We start from the raw sequence: 21,356 nt of genomic DNA, 5'->3' as shown, positions 1-21,356 counted from the left end.
GGGAGGCGGAGATTGCAGTGAGCCAAGATCATACCACTGCACTCCAGCCTGGGTGACGGAGTGAGACTCTATCTCAAAAAATAAAAATTAAAAAATAATAAAGACACAAGGAAGGCACAGAGAGGGAAAGCCACCTGCCTGAGGTCACACAACTGGCACATGAAAGAGCCAGGGCTCAAAACTATGTCTCTAAGCCCAGCATGTTGAATCCTATTTTCCCCAGTGAAGCAGGTCCTGCTATTGAAAACATAGGGCCGGGCGCGGTGGCTCAAGCCTGTAATCCCAGCACTTTGGGAGGCCGAGACGGGCGGATCACGAGGTCAGGAGATCAAGACCATCCTGGCGAACACGGTGAAACCCCGTCTCTACTAAAAATACAAAAAAACTTTTGTATTTTTTGTATACAAAAATATACATACAGGCGAGGTGGTGGGCGCCTGTAGTCCCAGCTACTCTGGAGGCTGAGGCAGGAGAATGGCGTAAACCCAGGAGCCGGAGCTTGCAGTGAGCCGAGATCCGGCCACTGCACTCCAGCCTGGGCGACAGAGCAAGACTCCGTCTCAAAAAAAAAAAAAAAAGAAAAAGAAAACATAGGATATTTGATGAGGACAATATAATATATAATGTTATATTACTATTATTATTATTATTATAAAACTAATAGCAGCTAAATTGCATTGAGAGCTTTCTATACATCAGGCTCCATAGGACAGAGTCACATTTTCTTGATGTGATCCACTCTGCTGATGAGGAAGCTGAGGCTCCACGAGGTTAAGTAACCACCCGGAAGTCACAAAGCTAAGGATCAGGAGACAGGACTTGCACCCGGGCCTCAATTCAAAACAAAGTGGGCCAGATGTGGTGGTCATGCCTGTAATCCCAGCACTTTGGGAGACCGAGGCAGGAGGATCGTTTGAGCCCAGGAGTTCGAGACCAGCCTGGGCAACACAGTGAGACCCCTGACTCTACAATTTTTTTTTTTTTATTAGCCAGTCACTGTGGCACATGCCTGTAGTCCCAGCTACTTGGGAGGTTGAGGCAGGAAGATCACTTGAGTTCAGGAGTTCAAGGCTACAGTGAGCTATGATCCCACCACTCACTCCAGCCTGGGAGACAGAGCCAGATCTTGTCTCAAAAAAAAAGCAGGACAAGACCCAATAATTGAGCCAGATGGGAACTTCGGCCCTGACCAGCCCTACTCTCTCCTCTTAGAAAGAGAAATTGAGGCCCCTAAGAGCAAGAAAGCTGCCTCAAACCTACAGACTTCCAGATGGAATTTCGTTTCCCTCTCAGGACTTTGAGCAGGTAAATTCCTGGCCTTTCCTCTCCCAGGATGGATTCGGGGAAAAGAAGCAGCGGCTGGGCAGGAGACCTGAACAGGTACAAAGCGCGGCCTGCATGAGGGGAAAGTGGTTAGACACCAAGCAGAACTTCCAGGCCTCCTCTGGGAAGTTTCTGAGACTCATCCAGGGGCTGCCCCTGCTGGTGGGGGCCCTCCAGAGGCCAAGGCCCAGAGAAAGGAGACCCTAGTCCTTTCCGTCTGGGGTGCAAGGAGCGGGGGGAACAGTGGGGGCGGCCATCCTGGTTCCGCATCCTCCGTTCCCGACATTGGAGGGAGGCTGCTATGGGAGCTGGGACTTTCCTGAGAGCAGAAGATTCTGGGAAATTAGAGACAGCTGCAGGGCGGGGCTGCCTCCCAGCCTCCCTTCCCTTCCCTCCCCTTGGTCCCCGCTGGCTCGGGAGGCAGGCCTCTCTACCCCTCCAGCCCATGAGCTCCTCCTCCCTAGTCCATACCTTCCATCCTCAGATCTGTTCCCCAACCTCTGTCTCCTCCCTCAGATCTGGCTTTACCCTCAGACTCTCTCCAAATCTTCTTCCCTCAGACTCCTCTTTCCCCTCCAACTCTCTCCTCCTCCCTCAGAGCTGCGTCTCCTCACTTAGTGCTTCTCAGACTCCTCAGACTGTGCCCGCTCCCTCAGATACTCTCCCCTTCCCTCACCTCCTCCCGCAGACCCTTACCTCCTCCTTCAGACCCTCACCTCCTCTCTCAAACCCTCGCCTCCTTCCTCAGATACTTACCTCCTCCTTCAGACCCTCACCTCCTCCCTCAGACCCCCACCTCCTCCTTCAGACCCTCACCTCCTCGCTCAGATCCTCACCTCCTCCTTTAGCCCCTCACCTCCTCCCCCCAACCTCACCTCCACCTTCAGACTCTTACCTCCTCCTTCAGACCCTCACCTCCTCTCTCAAACCCTCACCTCCTTCCTCAGACTCTTATCTCCTCCTTCAGATCCTCTCCCCCTCTCCCACTAACCCACCTATTTCTTTCTCAGACCTGTCTTCCTTCTTCAGATCCTCCTCCTTCAGACCCTATTATCCCTCATCCAACCTCAGAGAACTTTCAGCACCCTCTCTCCCAGCAGCACCCTCTCTCCCAGCGGGAAGCTCTCTCCCAGCCCTTCAAAGCCCCCACAGGACCCATCACATCTTCTCCCCTCTCCGGTCCTGCTAGGTTGGAACCACTGCACCACCTGCCCCAGGATGCCAGGAGTGGGACAGGCTTGGGTGTCCTTCCGACCCTACCTCTGAGGGTCCCCACCCTAAGCCTCACCCCTCCAAACCTCAGCTTTCCTTTCTGTGCAGTGGGGTAGTGCTCCACACCCCTCTCCTGTGTCTGAGGGTCCCCAGGGGTGGGGTTGGGTGGGCAGGGCACACAGCACTCAGCCTATCCAACCCAATTCCTCCCCTGTCTTCCTTTGCTGTGGCCCCTGCAACACCAGCAGGCAGGGGTTGCCATTGGTCCCATTTTCCAGAAGAACAAACTGAGTCTCAAGATGGAATGGCTTGTCTAAGGTCCCACCGGGAGCAAGGGGTAGAGGTAGAATTTGAACACAGGTCTGTGCTCGGGATGTTTCACCATGAAGGGGGGTAGGCAGAAAGGATCAGGGAGGGAAGGGATGAGGCCTCTCCCCACAGCCACTTCTCACATCCTGGGTTAACGATCCACTCGGGTGGGGCCTGAGTCCGGCCAAAGTCCCTTCCCTGGGTCCCAACACCCACTTTCAAGGTCCCAGGGGACATAAAGATAGCAATAGAGATGGGGAGACAGAGACAGAGGGCGGGGCGGGAGACAACCAGAGGGAAGTCAGGCAAGTCTGGAAGACAGAAGGAGACCGGGGGAGAGAACCAGAGAGACGCCGCATGCCCCCTGGGCAGGTCCGGGGTGCAGCCGCCATGCCCCGCCCTCTGTGTGCCCAAAGCCTCCGTCTCCGCCTCCTGTGACTCAGTGACCCGGACTCAACCCCAGCGGCTGCCCCGCCCCCAGGGAAATCCGGGAAAGCCCCGGACCTTCGGGGCCCCACCCCGGGGCGGGGAGAGGCAGAGAAGGGGAGGAGACTGGGAAGAGTCCCGCCTCCTCCCTCCTTCCCTCCCATCTCCTGCCTGAGTCATGCCCCCAACCCGCCTGGCTTGTTCCCCACCCATCAACCCCTCTTGGCGGTGGGAAGGGAAGTGGGGGGAAGCCAAGCTGCTCCCCTCTCCTGCAGCACCGGCCTCGGTTGCGCTGACTCTGGCCTGGCGTCTGTGTCTCTTGCTATCTCTCTTTCTCTCAAGATCTCTGCGCCTGTCTCCATGTCTCTTTCTGTGCACCTAGGATTTTCCGAGCACCCACCCCGGTGCCCTGTGGGCCCTGGCTGGGTGCAGGGCCCCCAACGCGGGGAAAAATACAATCAGTGGAGCGCTCCCCACCCTCACCCCACCCCCAGCCCCTTTAGACCCACAGCTGAAGAGACACGTGGAGTGGCAGAAATGGGAGACAGGAGGGAGAGGAATCGTTCCTGGCCGCCTGCTGAGTGCCAGTCCTTGCCCCGGGTGCGTCTCTTCACTCCCACTAAGGAGGAAACGGCTCAGAGAGGGGAAGTGTTTGACCAAGGTCACCCAGGGAGGAAGTGGGAACCGAGATTCGAACCTGCGTCCCAGAGATGCCAAGGCCTCCTGAGAGGCAGAGAAGCAGACAGCAACTGAGAGACAGACAGATGGTGACAGACAGAGAGAGACAAAAGAGAGAGACAGAGACCGAACAGAGCACAGAGACAAACGCGGGGGTGCGGAGAAAAACACCTACTCAGACAGGAGAACCAGAGAGACAGTTACAGACTCAGCGATAGAGAGGCTGAGAGATAGAGCCAGAAACACAAAAACAGAGGCAGAGAGACTGAGAGCGGCCCTTGGCAGCAGGGGTGGGGACACCCCCCCATCCTCCGACCCCGCCTCCTCTCCCCCCACCCCTCCTTTCCTCCTGCTCCCCCTCCAAGGCCTGGCTGCCCGGGGCGCCGCGGGCCGGGAGGGGGCAAGCGGGGCGCGGCGCGGGCGGGGCGCACAGCAGGCTGCACTGCAGAGCGGCGGGAGCAGCGGCGGGTCCAGGAAACCCCTGGGGCGTACGGGTGGCCCCGGGGGGGGGGGGCCGGGGGCGGGGAGGCGGGCGGCCGGCACCGCCCCGGCCGACAAAAGTCCCTTCAGTTCAGCCGGCTGCAGGGGAAGTCCCGGCGCCCGGCGAAACCACCCTCCCGTGCAGCCGAGCCCAGCCGCTCTCCGGCCGCCGTCCCCGGCGGCCCCATGCCCCGATGCCCCGCGGGGGCCATGGACGAGGGGCCCGTGGACCTGCGCACCCGACCCAAGGCCGCCGGACTCCCGGGCGCCGCACTGCCGCTCCGCAAGCGCCCGCTGCGCGCGCCCTCCCCGGAGCCCGCCGCTCCCCGCGGCGCTGCGGGCCTTGTCGTCCCCCTGGACCCTCTGCGCGGCGGCTGCGACCTGCCGGCGGTCCCCGGGCCCCCCCACGGCCTGGCCAGGCCGGAGGCGCTGTACTACCCGGGTGAGTGGCCCCCACGAGGGTCTGGGCCTGGTGGGAGCCACACAGAGCATAGGGTCACCAGAGCCAGGAGACACAGCTCGAGGCACAAACCCGTGTCTCTCCAGGAACCTGGGGGACAAGAGGATATAACCCCAGGTTCCAGGGATACAGATAGGAGATCATCAGGAAGCCAGTAAGCTGTGCCTTGGGACACAGGGATCTGGGGGTTTGGGGACCCTGGGGGGCAGAGCCCAGGGGCTGAGTGACATGGGGGGGGCCAGGGACAATGCCCACTGGTACAAATATTGGGGTGTCAGGGAATCAGGACACAGAGCCTGGTGTCCTGGGGACAAACAAGTACAAGCTCTTAAACCAGATGTGTAGGGTTATGAGGAAGCTGAGCTGGGCTGGAGAAACTGGGGTTCCTTGTATCCTGATATTAGAATCAAAGGAAGTCAGGGTAACAGAGACTGGGGTTCTAAGGAGACAGATACTGAGGACCTCAGGATGTCGCAATCTCAGGAACCCAAGATATCTGGAGACATGGGCATTATGAAAACAGAGATGGGGTTCTGAGCACCCCAATACCTGGGATCACAAAGATCCAAGGAAATGAACCAGAGCTCCAGGGACCCAGATACCAGGGGGTGTTGAGGACCCAGGGGAACAGAGACCCGGGGTTCTGGGTACTCAGTTATGTGGGACCACAAGCGATCAGGGTCCTATTTGAGGTCAAGATCAGGTGGGCTGGAGGGGATCAGGGGACTGAAGATCCTAAGATTGGGTAATTCTGAGACTCTGCGTAATTTAGAGGCAGGATGAAAGATTCAGGGGTCTCCAGACAGAAAGCCTCAGGGCCCCAAGGCCTGGTACTGGAGATACGGGGACCTGGAAACTTAGGAGTTCAAGAACAGAGGACCCACAAGGATCAGCAGAGGACAAAGACTACACATTCTTCTCTCCAACCCATCTCCATCCCTGATCTCAAGAAGGGGTGACCCCTACCACAGCTGTAGCCATGTCACCATCCCCAATTGACCCCCAAAGCTGCAGAGAGGCCTTCTCCAGAGCCCCAAGACTTTAGGTAGTTTCTGCACCTTCCACCCCATCAGTGTGACAGCTGGAGAGCCTCAAGCTATATGCGTCAGGAATTCTGCCACGGCCTCCCAGCTTTCCCATTCCAAGAGTAAGAACGCAGGCCTCAATTTTCCCCATCTGTGTGATGGGTTGGTACAGATTTGCCTGCTGCTGTGGTCCCCCACCTTTTGTTTTTGTTTTGTTTTGTTTTGTTTTTTTGAGACAGAGTTTTGCTCTGTCACCCAGGCTGGAGTGCATTGGCGTGATCTCGGCTCACTGCAACCTCCACCTCCCAAGTTCAAACGATTCTTGTGCCTCGGCCTCTGGAGTAGCTAGGATTACAGGCATGCACCACCACACCTGGCTAATTTTTGTATTTTTAGTAGAGACAGGGTTTCACCATGTTGCCCAGACTAGTATTGAACTCCTGAGCTCAGGTGATCCACCCGCCTCGGCCTCCCAACATATTGGTGTTAGAGGCATGAGCCACTGCGCCCGGTCTGCCATGGCCCCTCTTTTAACAGTTTGATCTAAAATTACCCACGCGTGGTGGTGAGCATCTGTAATCCCAGCTACCTGGGAGGCTGAGGCAGGAGAATTGCTTGAACCTGGGAGGCGGAGGTTGCAGTGAGGCAAGATCGTGCCACTGCACTCCAGTCTGGGCAACAGAGCAAGACTCCATCTCAAAAACAGTTTGAACAAGCTTCTCGTGACACCTCCTCTCTCCCTCCACTCTCTCCAAATCCACTCTACATTTATCCCACACCCTGCACCCAGCTCTTCATCAGCCACAAAATCACTCTGCAGACAGTCCCTCAGGTTCCCTGCTAGGTGATGATGGGTGTGCCCTCTGTTCTTAAGGGACCCTTTGTCTGATTGGAGGTTGGGGTCAGAAGATAAGTGACAATGAGGGTGACCAGCCGTGGAGGGAGAGGAAGCTTCTGGAGCCCAGAGGAGGGATGTGGAGGGGGGTTTGTTTTAGGCTCTGAGGACCCAGTATGGGATGCAAAGGGACCTGGGAGAAAAGGTAGGTGACACTGCAGGAGCAAAGATCTAGAAGTGGGGAGCGGGTTGAGGGTCTGTGGGTGTGGCCTCACCCTTGTCCCTCCTCTATCCTCCATTGCCTAGGAGCCTTACTGCCTTTGTACCCCACTCGGACCATGGGCTCCCCGTTTCCTCTGGTGAACCTGCCTACACCCCTGTACCCCATGATGTGCCCCATGGAACACCCCCTTTCTGCTGACATCGCCATGGCCACCCGTGCAGATGAGGACGGAGACACGTGAGTGACAGTCCCCTATTAAGGGGAGGGGTGGTTGGGAAGACCAGCTGTCCATAACACAGGGCCACACAGCTCCCGTGGACCTGAGTCAGAACTTGGTCTCCACCGCAGGCTGTGTGACCTTGAATAAGGCCCTTCCCCTCTCTGAGCCTCAGTTTCCTCCTCTGAATAATGGGCACCCTGAGAGCATTTACCTCCTAGGACACTATTTTTGTTTGGTTTTTGTTTTTGTTTTTTTGAGACAGGGTCTCACTCTGTCACGCAGGCTGGAGTGCAGTGGCACCATCTCGGCTCACTGCAACCTCCACCTCCCAGATTCAAGCAAGTCTCGTGCCTCAACCTCCCGAGTAGCTGAGACTACAGGTGCCCACTGCCACGCTCAGCTAAGTTTTGTATTTTTTGATAGAGACAGGGTTTCACCATGTTGGCCAGACTGGTCTCCAACTCCTGACCTCCAGTGATCCACTCACCTTGGCCTCCCAAAGTGCTGGGATTACAGGCATGAGCCCCAAGCCCACCCCTAGAACACTATTTTTGGAACAGTGGTCTTCAGATTTTTTATCACAACTTAAAAACAAGACAGACAGTTCATTGATTAACTTACTATATGAATTATACATGTAAAACACCTATCACTGGACCTAGCATAAATGTTGAGTGTTTGTTAATATTACTATTACTTTATCTCAAACCCAGCACATACACACACACACACACACTTGAAATTAAAATTGCACAAAATGAAACAATACTCACCCTTACTATGTGGGTTCTACTTTGACATTTTCTTTTTTTTTTTTTTTTTTCTGAGACAGGGTCTCCATCTGTCACCCAGGCTGGAGTGCAGTGGTGCAATCATAGCTCACTGTAGCCTTGATCTCTTGGGCTCAAGTGATCCTCCCACCTCAGCCTCCTGAGTAACTGGGACTGCAGGCACTCCTCCCACACCTGGCTAATTTTTTTTATTTATTTATTTATTTATTTATTTTTTTATTTGTAGAGACATGGTGGTCTTGCTATGTTGCCCAGACTGGTCTCAAACTCCTGGGCTCAAGTCATGTTCCCACCTCAGCCTCCCAAAGTGCTGAGATTACAGGTGAGAGCCACTGAGCCCAGCTTTACAGCTTTACTTTGCCATTTTCTATTCTAGTCGACTTCATTGTTTTGTGGTCACAGCCCACTACATTAATTTGAAGATCCCCTAAATTGATTTCACAACCCCCATGGTTTATCACCTGCAGTTTGAAGAACATGTTTGTGAGGCTGCTGAGAAGTGTTGCACGGGAGGGTTTAGTCTGTGCCTAGCACATAGTAAGCACTCACTACAATTGATCATCATGATTCTTATTATTCTATCGACCTGGGTTTGAATCTCAGCATGGCCACTTTCTCCTCCCTCTATGCCTCAGTTTCCCTCTCTGTAAAAACAGGAACCATCACGTGTGAGGGTCTCCGGGAGGAAGAAATGATATGATTTATACAAAGCGCTTATGTGAGAATTAGTCTGGGGCCTGGAAACCACAGGTAGAGATGAACAGGCTTACTTCTGCAGAGAAGTAGCAGGGGGGCTGCTCCGCCACTGGCCCACTGAGTGATTTCATGTCACTGAGTCTCAGTTTCCCTATTTGGAAACTGGGTCTCATAATAGCACCTATCACAATTAGGATTCAGTGAGATCTTGTACACATGTTTTAATACAGTGCACAGAACAGGGCTGGGCAAAGAGTAAGTGCTCAATGCATGGAAATGGGTAGTGTTTGAGCAGAGCTCCCAGGGTAGGTTGCAGGCCATCTCGAGAGCCCTAGCAGGAGAAAGTGACTGAGATTATAAAGAGCTAATAAAACCTAGTTCCCTCCCCTTCTGGGTAGCTCTGGGGGGTCATCTATGAAGTGGACTTAATTAGTCTCTGCCCCCAGGGGTGAACCCTCCATGCCATTGAAAAGCAGTGTGCTTGCTAGAGGCCGCTCGGCCCACCAGTCTCCAGTCCCGGGCCCTCCCCCCACCTTCCCTCCCCGACTCTCCCCCAAGGCAAACACTTCTGCCTCAGCTGCCTGCTGGGGGAAATCCCTTCCCGCAGAACTTGACCGCAACCCAGCTGCTCTGCCTCCCCCACGTCAGCACCCGTCACTCACTCGCAGCCTCCCCCCTCCTGGCGCTTCCTCCAACCTTAACCCCTTCCGCTGGGGCTGAGACTTTACCGGAACGGGCAGCGGCCCGGCCCCAGCCTGCGCCACCGGCTCCACTTCACACCCGCGGGGGCGGGCAGTGGGGGCGAGGAGGGCGGGGGACGCTAAGTCTGGGTCCCCGCAGAAGCCAAAAGGTTGGGAGGCTGGGCTTGCATCTTCTCACAGGCGGGTACGAGCCTTGGGGCATTTGGACCCCCAAGAGGTTAGGGATTGGGCAGCTAGAAACCTGGGGAGGGGGCGGGATGACGGGGGGCGGGGTGGTGGGGATGGATGTTCTGAGTCTCAGATGGCAGCAGTTGGGAAACTGTATTCCTTAATCTCCGAGGGGATGAGGAGCAGCTTGGCAGCTTGGGGACCTGGCACTCAGAGGGACTTTAGGGGCAGGACCAGATACAGAAATTTGCAGAGTCCCTTGCTCAAAACTTAAGAATTTCACGAAAGCGGCAGCAGGACATTCTAAGCGCTGGGCGGGTGAAACTGCTCACGCCGAGGGGCCTGAAAGTCTCTGTCCCCAAAGGGGCAGGGATTGAGGCGCTGTATTTCTGGGTCTCTGAGGGGACAAGGACAGGCAAGGTAGTGTGGAATCCTGGAGCTCTGAAGGACGGGGGACGTCCTTATTCTTAAAGAAGAGTTAGGGCTATTTCTGGCTCCCAGAGAGATGTTGGGAGTGGATGCCGGGATAAGGAGGACTTGCAGCCAGCTGGAGTCTGAACCCTAACGGGTGGAGTTGCAGAGGGTCCCCCCAGGCTGGAGGACCCGGGATTATATGCTCTCCCCCAACACACACACCTCAAGGGAGCTAGGTCTTCTTTGGCTGGGCTCCCCCTTTCCCCGCCCCATTCGAGGATGGAAGTTGGGGTGCCGGGGGTGGCCAGGGTAGATCCCCGGCGGGACAGGCTTCCCTCCCCCGGGAGCAGGAAGCGGAGCCCCGCCCAGCAGACCTGTTACTGGAAGTCCGAGGGCTGGGTCGCCCCTCCCGTCCCCACTTCCTCCAGCCCCGCCCCACCCCCTGCGGCCCGCGCGTTTATGGGAACTCAGGCCTGGACGGTTTCTCTGAAATCATTCGCTCCGTCTGCCCTCACTTAACCCTGGCCGCCCCGAGAGGGACCTAGGCCAGGCGTCCTGGGAGACGCAGAGAAGCGAGGAGCCTTCCCAGGGACACCGGCCCCTCCCTCAACATTTTATTTTTAAATTTGGCTTTCACGAATTAGGAGTCAGGTTCAGCAATTCACCTGCGTGATCTCACCCTGGCATGTGGGCGCTGTACTTTACCTAAGAGTAAAGTGAGGCTCCAAAAGGCCGCCATGGCTTTGCCCTAGCACATGGCTAGGCTAGGAGGGGTTGTGGCCCAATTTGCAACTCTGACCCCAGGATTTCTGCATTTCCATCAGAACCACCTGGGAGGCTGGTTTAAACTGGATTCTACAGACACATTCCACAAGAGAGACGAGTGGTGGTGAGAAAGGAATTACTCAGTAAACAGACTTTAAATAAAGACCCTGCCACCCACTGTGTACACACAGTCCTCCTTGGGTCCTCCACTCTGTCCCCCATCCCATGCAAACATGCACAGGTGTGCACATGCACGCGCGCGCGCACACACATCAGTCTCCAAATAGCTGTTCCAGGTTGGGGTCTCTGGAAACTGAGCAGGAAGTTCCTTGGAAATGCTCTCCATCAACATCTGTGGGATGAAGGAAGCCCATCTGGGCAGAAGGAGAAGTTGAGCTGCTGTGTCGCCTCCACGCGGCCTCAGTCATCCCACAGGGAATATTGAAGCTAGAATGGCCTTCAGCATTGGGGTCAGGAGGCTAGGCCTTCTACGATGACATTAATCAGTGACTGGATGCCATTGAAGGGCAACTGCTCTTGATTCACATGGGGCGTGACCTTGGGCAAGCAGCTCTCTTCAGCTGAGGGTAATTCCCAAATGGTCTGAAAGTTGACGATCTTCCCAGAAGCTGAGGGAGTAAGTCCTTCAGTCTGGAAGGGGGTTCTGGGCTGTACAGCCTCCAGAACAATGGCCCCATCCCAGTTTGTCCTTATCTCCCTTTCAGTCAAAACTTTTGTTCCAGACTGGGCATGGTGGCTCATGCCTGTAATCCCAGCACTTCGGGAGGCTGAAACAGGAGGATCACTTGAACCCAGCAGTTAGAGACCAGCCTGGCCAACATGGTGAAAGCCTGTCTCTACTAAAAATACAAAAATTAGCTGGGCGTGATGGCGCATGCCTGTAATCCCAGCTACTCGGGAGGCTGAGGTTGGATGATCATTTGAACCCGGGAGGCAGAGATTGCAGTGAGCGTGAGATGGCACCACTGCACTCCAGCCTAGGCGACAGAGCAAGACTCCATCTCAAACAAATAAAATAAAATAAAAGGGTCCCTCTGGCTGTTGTGTGGGGGACAGACAGTAGAGCATAGGTGGAAGCAGGAAAGCCATGAGGATGGAACTGTGCTAGACCAGCAGGGAGCCAGTGGTGGCTAAAGCAGGATGGAGGGAGTGGGTGGTAAATCAGGATGGAAGGAGTGGGTGGGGAGAAGTGTTTGGATACTGGGGACATTTCCAAAGCATTCAACACATTGGAGTTAGCATTGCCAACAGCATGAGGGTGAGAGGTGAACAGCTCCTAATGCCTGTGATTCTTTCACTCCCCCACCCCCAGGCCTCTCCATATTGCTGTGGTGCAGGGTAACCTGCCAGCTGTGCACCGGCTGGTCAACCTCTTCCAGCAGGGGGGCCGGGAGCTCGACATCTACAACAACCTACGGCAGGTGAGGCTGGGTCTGAGGGAGGAGGGCTGGGGCCTGGACTCCTGGGTCTGAGGGAAGAGGGTCTGGGGACCTGGACCCCTGGGTCTGAAGGAGGAGGGGCGGGGGCCTGGACTCCTAGGTCTGAGGGAGGAGGGGCTGTGGGCCTGGGCTCCTGGGTCTGAGGAAAGAGAGCTGGGGCCTGGGCTCCTGAGTCTGAGGGAGGAGGGCTGGGGGCTTGGGCTCCTGAGTCTGAGGAAGGAGGGCTGGGGGCTTGCGCTCCTGGGTCTGAGGAAAGAGAGCTGGGGCCTGGGCCCCTGAGTCTGAGGAAGGAGGGCTGGGGGCTTGGGCTCCTGGGTCTGAGGGAGGAGGGCTGGGGGTTTGGGCTCCTGGGTCTGAGGGAGGAGGGCTGGGGGTCTGGACTCTAAGTAGGGAGGTGCTCCAGGCTCCTGGTTCCTGGGGAAGAAGGGCTCTGGGGCCTTGGACTCCTTGTTCCTGAGAGGGAGGGGGCCTAAAGACCTCCTAGGTGAGGACGGAGGGGGCTGGGGACCCAGAATCTCGGTACTAGGGAAAGAGGAGGTTGGAGGCCCAGTCTTCTGGGTCCTGGGGAAGGAGGAGCATGGGTCCCCCACTCTTGAATCTGAGACAGGAGGTGTCTCAGGTTTCTGTTCCTGGGGAAGACTGCAGGATGAGGAGTAAGGGTTCAGAAAACCTGAGGGAGGCAGGACTAGAGAGCAGGGCTGGACACAGGTCCCTCACAGTCACTGTTCCCCAGACACCGCTCCACCTGGCTGTAATCACCACATTACCGTCTGTGGTCCGGCTCCTGGTGACAGCTGGTGCCAGCCCCATGGCGCTGGACCGCCATGGCCAGACGGCCGCCCACCTGGCGTGCGAGCACCGCAGCCCAACCTGCCTGCGAGCCCTGCTGGACAGCGCAGCTCCTGGCACGTTGGACCTGGAGGCTCGCAATTACGACGGTAAGTGTCTACCGCGGGGCACGGCTGGGCTGTCCAGAGGACCTGGAGTCCATCAGCGGCCGCAAAGCCCCAGGCCTAGGTTTCACCAAGCCTTCCCCTCCCTCAGGGCTCACCGCCCTGCACGTGGCAGTGAACACCGAGTGCCAAGAAACCGTGCAGCTCTTACTGGAGCGCGGTGCCGACATCGACGCAGTGGTGAGCTCGCATTAGGAGCTGGGAGGGAGCGGGGCCTTAGCAGGGGCGGGGTCTTGTCGGGGGCGGGGCCAGCGTGGGGCTGGCGTGGGAGAGCGCCCGCGTGGGGCGGGGCTTGGAGTATCTGACCCAAGAGAGAGGCTGGAACCCACGAATGGGATGCGGTCGAGATGGGGGTTGCCGGCTGCTGGAGCAGAGTTTGGAGAAACTCAAGGACCTTCCCTCCCCGCCGCAGGACATTAAGAGCGGCCGCTCCCCGCTCATCCACGCCGTGGAAAACAACAGCCTTAGCATGGTGCAGCTGCTGCTGCAGGTGCGTACAGCGCCCCCTGAGCCTCGCGCCCACCCTGTTCTCTGACCGCAACCCGGCTCTGGCCCCAGCCTCTAGCTCTGACCCCGCCTTCCAGTTCTGGCTCTTGCTCCTGCTCCGCGTCCAGCTCTGACCCTTCCTTTAAGGCCTAGTTCTCTCAACCCTCGGGCTCCACGCCCCTGGCTACGAACATGTCCCATTCCTCCCCTGCCCCCTCAACGGCCTAGGCCCCGCCCTGCGATGGCCTGGCCGACCCCGCCTTCCAGCTAGGCCCTGTCCACGCATTGTCCTTCCCCCCTCAGCCCCCCCGACTCCTTGGGGCGCGGGCCTCGGTGTCCAGCTCCGGTTCATTCAGCGCTGCCAGCGCAGTCCCGCTTGGCCCGCCCTTGGCTGTCGCTCCTACCTTCCTGTGACCCCACCCCATCCGGTGCCGCCCAACGTGCCGGCCACCTACCCGGGCCTCCAGCCTCTATTCCCTTGCCCCGGGTGACCCGCGCGCCCTCCTGACCCGGCCCTCCCGCCCCGCAGCACGGCGCCAACGTGAACGCACAAATGTACTCCGGCAGCTCCGCGCTGCACTCAGCGTCCGGCCGCGGGCTCCTCCCGCTGGTGCGCACACTGGTCCGCAGCGGCGCTGACAGCAGCCTCAAGAACTGCCACAATGACACGCCGCTGATGGTGGCGCGCAGCCGCAGGGTGAGCCAGGGCGGCTGTGGGCATGGCCCTTGCACACGTGTGTCCGCGGGCTGGTGGCAGGAGAGTGTGCCAGAGCGCAGAGGTGTGAGGGTGTCTGTGCCGCTGCGTGGTGGGGAGTGGGTGAGTCTCTGAGAGCGAGGGTGTGAGTTCCAGAAATGAGGAGAGACTGGCACCAAGAAAAGAAGTGCCTTGCCCATCTTTTCCTACTGAGAGATGGAGAGGCCACCATCTGGATCCCGTGAGCTAGGAGGGATAGAAGGAGAGAGGGCTGTGAGGCAGGGGTGGCCCTATGGTGACGCCCATCTTCCTACAGGTCATCGACATCCTGAGGGGGAAGGCCGCCCGGCCTGCTTCCACCTCCCAGCCAGACCCCTCCCCTGACCGGAGCGCCAACACCTCCCCCGAGAGCAGCAGCCGCCTCAGCTCCAACGGTGAGAAACCGCTCCCAACCTCCAGCCCTGGCGCCTCCTCCCTCAGACCCAGGAATCCCAACCCACAGCCCCTCCTCCCTCAGATCCAGGAGTCCAGGCCCCTGGCCCCTCCTCCTTCAGACTGCAGCCCCCCCTTCACCAGACCCCCCCAGCCCCTCTTCCTTCAGACCCAGGAGTCTAGGTCCCCAATGCCTCTTTCCTCAGACCCAGGACTTAAACCCCTAGCCCCTCCTCCCTCAGACCCCCTGCCCCCCCCTCCTCCGATCCCCGAGTCCCGCCCCCCGCCCCCCCTCCTTCAGACCCCCAGTCCCTCCTCCCTTAGACCCAGATCTCAGGCCCCAGCCCCTGCTCTCTGGGTCTAGCTTCTCACCACCCTCCCCCTCTGTCTCTCTTCCTTCCTCAGGTCTTCTCTCTGCATCACCGTCCTCCTCACCCTCCCAGTCTCCCCCCAAGGACCCCCCTGGATTCCCCATGGCTCCTCCCAATTTCTTCCTTCCTTCCCCATCTCCACCTGCCTTTCTGCCCTTTGCCGGGGTCCTCCGAGGCCCTGGCCGGCCGGTGCCCTCCTCCCCAGCTCCAGGAGGCAGCTGAGGGGGATGGGGGGGCAGATCTCGGACTCATGAGGAGGGGCCCCCTGCCCTGTGGGGTCAACCCTTCTGGAAACTGTGAAGATCTCATTCTGCCCCCCCCCATCTTCGGGACCAGGATTTGCACAGAAGCACATGCACCTACCCATACAGCCCCTCTTCTGAGCACAGTTCCCCCATCTCGCTCCCTGCCCAGGACTCTGATCCCAGTATTCTCAGGCACCAGCCCCTGTCCGAAATGCCACCCCCATCTTCCATTTCCGTGTCCCCTCCCAGAGCTGGTGGACCCGGGGAACAGCCACTCCCCTCTACCAGACAACTGAGGAGGGGAGAGGTGGGCTGTAACGGGCACGGATCACGATGTAAATTATTAAGCATTTTGGTTGGATTTCTTTTGTAATAAACTATTTTTGTACCATATCCCTTGGGTGCATGGGCCTCTTTCATGAGATGGACCTGGCGGAAGTGCCTTCGTGTGTGTGCACACCCGTGCACTGAATCCAGTTGACTCCCAGAGTGATGTTGTGAGTGTCAGACAGACAATCTCCTATGTATCATTCTGGGACTTCTGGTGTGTTTGATTGTGAATGTTGCCATCATTGTCACTGTGCCATTGTTTCTAAGGAGAACATGGTGTGTGATATCTTTTTTTTTTTTTTCCCAAGACAGAGTCTTGCTCTGTCACCCAAGCTGGAGTGCAGTGGCACGATCTCGGCTCACCGCAACCTCCGCCTCCCGAGTTCAAGCGATTCTCCTGCCTCAGCCTCCCGAGTAGCTGGGATTACAGGCACGCGCCACCACGCCCAGCTAATTTTTGTATTTTTAGTAGAGACAGGGTTTCACCATGTTGGTCAGGCTGGTCTCGAACTCCTGACCTCATGATCCTCCCATGTTGGCCTCCCAAAGTGCTGGGATTACAGACGTGAGCCACCGCACCTGGCCAGTGTGTGATATCTTTCCAGGGCACCCTGTTGGATTCCGTAGTGAGCCCGGGCATATGTGTTTCTGTAGTGTGGGGGTCCCGGTGATAACCCACAGCTGACTTCAGCCCCAGTCGTCTCTGGCTGGCCGAGTGTGTGGTGTTTGGGAATGTTCCTAATATTGAATCTGGGGTGATTGTTGCGGTGTGACTGCCTCTCATGGCGTGGGGCATTTTTACTCAGTGGTTCCACAGGGCCTCTCTAATGGACCACATCTGTGGTTTTTTGTTGTTTTTTTGTTTTGAGATGGAGTCTCACTCTGTCGCCCAGGCTAGAGTGCAATGGCGTGATCTCGGCTCACTGCAACCTCCACCTCCTGGGTTCAAGAGATTCTCCTGCCCCAGCCCCCTGAGTAACTGGGATTACAGGCACGCACCAGCACGCCTGGCTAATTTTTGTGTTTTTAGTAGAGACGGGGTTTTGCCACATTGGCCAGGCTGGTCTCAAACTCCTGACCTCAGGCGATCCGCCCGCCTTTGCCTCCCAAACTGCTGGGATTACAGGCGTTGAATCACCATGCCCAGCCACACATCTGTGCTTTGACTCTGGGGTATGTCTCTGTGTGTCAGTTGGGGTTTGTAATGGTTTCCTGTTGCCACTATAACAAATCACAAATTCAGTGACTTGAAATGATGCTAACTTTTTTTTTTTTTTTTTTTTTTTTTGAGACAGAGTCTCACTCTGTCGCCCAGGCTGGAGTGCAGTGGCACAATCTCAGCTCACGACAAACTCTACTTCCCTTGTTCAAGCCATTCTCCTACCTCAGCCTCCCAAGTAGCTGGGACTACAGGCCTGCACCACCACACCCGGTTAGTTTTTTGTATTTTTAGTAGACACAGGATTTCGACAGGTTGGCCAGGCTGATCTGGAACTCCTGACCTCAGGTGATCCACCCACTCAGCCTCCCAAAGTGCTGGGATTACAAAAGGTGTGAGCCACCGTGACAGTCAAAGAATGCTAATTTATTCTCTTACAGTTCTGGGCATAAGAAGTCCAAAATCGAGGCCAAGCATGGAGGTTCACACCTGTAATCCCAGCACTCTGGGAGACTGAGGCAGGAGGATCCCTTGAGACCAGGAGTTTGAGACCAGCCTGGGCAATATAGTGAGACCCTGTCTGTAAAAAAAACAAAAAACAAAAAAAAAGCCAGGCAAGGTGGCAGGCACCTGTAGTCCCACCTACTCGGAAGACTGAGGTGGGAGGATTGCTTGAGTCTGTGAGTTCCAGGCTGCAATGAGCTATGATCGCACCACTGACTCTAGCCTGGGCAACAGAGTGAGGCCCTGTCTCAAAAAATAAATAAATCAAAGAACCGTGGTGTTAACATCTGCTTCTTGTGGTGAAGGCTTCAGGCTGCTTCTACTCATGGCAGAAGGCCAAGGGAACCACACGTGTGCAGGGATCATGTCCAGGAGGGGAAGCGAGAGAGAGAGAGAGAGAAGTGCCAGGCTCCTTTTAACACACATCTCTCATGGGCATTCACGTGGAGAACTCATTCACCTGCCAGGGAGGGCATTAATCTCTCCATGAAGGATCTGCCCCCGTGACCCAAACACACCTCACATTAGGCCCACCTCCAGTCTTGGGAATAAAAGTTTTTGTTTTATTTTTTTGAGACAGAGTCTCGCTCTGTCGCCCAGGCTGGAGTGCAGAGGCCTCGTCTCGGCTCACTGCAGCCTTTGCCTCCAAGGTTCAAGCAATTATCCAGCCTCAGCCTCCCGAGTAGCTGGAATTACAAGCATGCACCACCATGCCCAATTAATTTTTGTATTTTTAGTGGAGACGAGGTTTCACCATGTTGACCAGGCTGATCTCGAACTCCTGACCTCAAATGATCTGCCCGCCTCAGCCTCCCAAAGTGCTGGGATTACAGGTATGAGCCACAGCGCCTGGTCCAAATTTCTTCATTTCTTTTTTGATACAGAATCTCACTCTATCACTCAGGCTGGGGTGCAGCAGGAGATCCTAGCTCACTGCAACGTCGACCTGGGCTCCAGTGAGGGGATCAGATTTCAACATGAGGTTTTGAAGGAAAAAATATTCAAACCACAGCATGGAGGTGTCTTTTGTTTGTTTTTTGTGGGGGTTTTTTGTTTGCTTGTTTGTTTAATCTGTGGGGGTTCTCCGGGTCGTCAGGTGAATTGCTGATAGTGAAATTTAATCACCATCACTCTGTAATGTAGTTGCATCTATGGGGCCAACTGCCTTAACAACTTTCTGGATGTCATCGCTGGGGTCCATGAACGGCTGTGTGCGGCACACAAACACTCGTGCACACGCACTTCTGGATGGCCTGTGTGAGCACTGACTGGGTGACATGTGTGTGCCTGGCCCTCCTGACCGGGACGGCCATGCGTCTTTCTGTTTGCAACCGTGTTTCAGTGTTTCTGACTCAGACCCTGGGCTCCGGTATCTCTGAAGCTGCCAGGCTTGAAGGGTCTTTTGCTGGCCAGGCACGATGGCTCACACCTGTAATCCCAGCACTTTGGGGAAGGCAAGGTGGGAGGATCACTTGAGGCCAGGAGTTCAAGACCAGCCCAGGCAACATAGCAACACCCTGGCTCAAAGGGAAAGGGAGGGGAGGAAAGACAGAGTGGAAGAAAGGAAGGAAGGAAGGAAGGAGGGAGGGAGGGAGGGAGGGAGGGAGGGAAGGAGGGAAGGAGGGAAGGAAGGAAGGCAGGAAGGAGAGAGAGAGAGAAAGAAAGAGTCTTTCTATGTTTCCTGGTCACCATAGTGAGACGCTGTCTCTACAAAAGATGAAAAAATGTATTGGCTGAGCATGGTGGTGTGTGCCTGCAGTCCCAGCTACTTAGGAGGCTGAGGTTCAAGCATCACTTGAGCCCAGCGTGTCAAGGGTGCAGTGAACTACGATCACACCACTGCATTCCAGCCTGATGCCAGAGGGAGATCCTGTCTCTCTTTTTTGTTTGGTTTTGTTGTTACCAAGTCTCACTCTGTTGCACAGGCTGGAGGAGTGCAGTGGTGCAATCTCGGCTCACCACAACCTCTGTCGCCCAGGTTCAAGCGAGTCTCCTGCCTCAGCCTCCCAAGTAGCTGGAATTACAGGCATGCACCATCACGCCCAGCTAATTTTTTTGTATTTTTAGTAGAGACAGGGTTTCACTATGTTGATCAGACTGGTCTCAAACTCCCGACCCCAGGTAATCCGCCCACCTCGGCCTCCCAAAGTGCAGGGATTACAGGCATGAGCCACCGCACCCAGCCAATATTTATGTTTAATCCTTAGAAAAACTTGCAGGTTTGCTCCAAGGTTTAAACATGAATATCAGTCAAGCTAATTGTGCTCCCCTCCTTGTATGCAGTGGCTGAAAACAGCAGTGCCCTCGGTAGTATACATAGCCTGCTGCATGTAGGGGTGGCCTTAAGGGACCTTGGAGATAGCCCTTTCCAATGTATGTTCATGTTTCCGACTTTGACCTCACCCGAGTCTAGACTCCAGACAGGTATGCAAGGCGCCTTTGGAAAGCCCCAGGGTGTGGTGACCAGGGTTCACATTGGCTAAGGCATCACGTCCATCTGCACCAAGCTGCAGAACATGGAACATGTGATCGAGGCCCTACCCAGGGCCAAGTTCAAGTTCCCTGGCCACCAGAAGATCCGCATCTCAAGGAGGTGGGACTTCACCAAGTTTGGTGCAGATCAATTTGAAGACACGGTGGCTGAAAAGCAGCTCATCTCGGATGGCTGTGGCATCAGATACACCCCCAATCATGGGCCCCTGGAATAGTGGCGAGCCCTGCTTACTCACACCCACCAATAAATCCTGCTTCCTGTCCAAACTGATTAAAAAAAAAAAAAAATGAACGGGGCACAGTGGCTCATGCTTGTAATCCTAGCACTTTGGGAGCTGGAGGTGGGCAGATCGATTGAGCCCAAGAGTTCAAGACTAGCGTGGGCAATATGGTGAAATCCTGTCTCTCCAGAAAAAAAAAAAAAAAAGATCAAAGGAAAAACAAAAATTAGCCGGAGTGGTGGTGCACACCTGTAGTCTCACCCACTCAGGAGGCTGAGGTGGAAGAATCACTTGAGCCCAAGAGGTCAAGGCCGCAGTGAACCAAGATTGAGCCACTGCATTTCAGCCTGGGTGACAGAGAGAGAGACTCTGTCTCAAAAAAAAGGGGGGGGGGGAATAAATTATGTGCAGTACTTATTACAGGCCATGGCACTGAGTAAAAACTTCATAAATGGGAATTGCTGTTGCCATCATCTAAGAATTTTTGATAGTGTTGATGTCAGCGGAAAAAATGTAGAGATGATGAGACCTATTATTTGTCCTGGTGGAAAAATGGAACAATGAGGTCATAGCCTAAATGTGTGTTTTAGCTACATTTTTTATTCCACAGTTGTAACCAAATTAAAGAATATAGCTGGGCATGGTGGCACACACCTGTAGTCATAGCTACTCGGGAGGCTGTGGCACGAGGATCACTTGAACCCAAGAGTTTTAGACCAGCCTGGGCAACATAGTGAGACCCCATCTCTTAAAAGACTGAAGTGGCTCACATCTATAATTCCAGCACTTTTGGAGGCCAAGGCAGGAGAATTGATTGAGCCCAGGAGTTTGAGATCAGCCTGGGCAATATAGCAAGAGCCTGTCTCTACAAAAAAAAAAAAAAAAAAAATTTATATTAGGTGCCTGTGGTCCTAGCTATTCAAAGGTTGAGGCAGGGCACAGTGGCTCACGCCTGTAATCCCAGCAGTTTGAGAGGCCGAGGAGGGTGGATCACAAGGTCAGGAGATCGAGACCATCCTGGTTAACAGGATGAAACCCCATCTCTACTAAAAATACAAAAGCAAAATTAGCCAGGCGTAGTGGCAAGCGCCTATAGTCCCAGCTACTCGGGAGGCTGAGGCGGGAGAATTGGGTGAACCCAAGAGGCGGAGCTTGCGGTCAGCCGAGATCACGCTACTGCACTCCAACCTGGGTGACACAGTGAGACTCCATCTCAAAAAAAAAAAAAAAAAGAGGAGTTTAAAGCTGCAATGAGCTATGATTGCACCACTGCACTCCAGGC

The 21,356-nt window shown here is 55.6% G+C and overlaps 1 protein-coding gene and 1 pseudogene across 1 annotated transcript; both read left to right on the top strand.

Annotated features, from left to right (window-relative positions):
- The first annotated feature begins 3,505 nt into the window (after positions 1-3,505).
- Positions 3,506-15,760, top strand: BCL3 (BCL3 transcription coactivator). Its single transcript, XM_023194446.2, has 9 exons — positions 3,506-4,870; positions 7,055-7,208; positions 12,060-12,168; positions 12,920-13,124; positions 13,231-13,319; positions 13,552-13,629; positions 14,155-14,322; positions 14,636-14,753; positions 15,157-15,760. Exons 1-9 carry the CDS (start codon positions 4,615-4,617, stop codon positions 15,342-15,344), a joined length of 1,365 nt encoding a protein of 454 aa, XP_023050214.1. The 5' UTR covers positions 3,506-4,614; the 3' UTR covers positions 15,345-15,760.
- Positions 15,761-19,599: 3,839 nt separating this feature from the next.
- On the top strand, positions 19,600-19,724 carry LOC111527901 (annotated as a pseudogene).
- The last annotated feature ends 1,632 nt before the right edge of the window (positions 19,725-21,356 follow it).

This window comes from Piliocolobus tephrosceles, chromosome 21 (assembly GCF_002776525.5).
Source record: "Piliocolobus tephrosceles isolate RC106 chromosome 21, ASM277652v3, whole genome shotgun sequence".
In the NCBI taxonomy this organism is placed as follows: Eukaryota; Metazoa; Chordata; class Mammalia; order Primates; family Cercopithecidae; genus Piliocolobus; species Piliocolobus tephrosceles.
The sequence above is the reverse complement of the archived record's forward strand: the minus strand, read 5'-3'. Positions and strand labels throughout refer to the sequence as shown.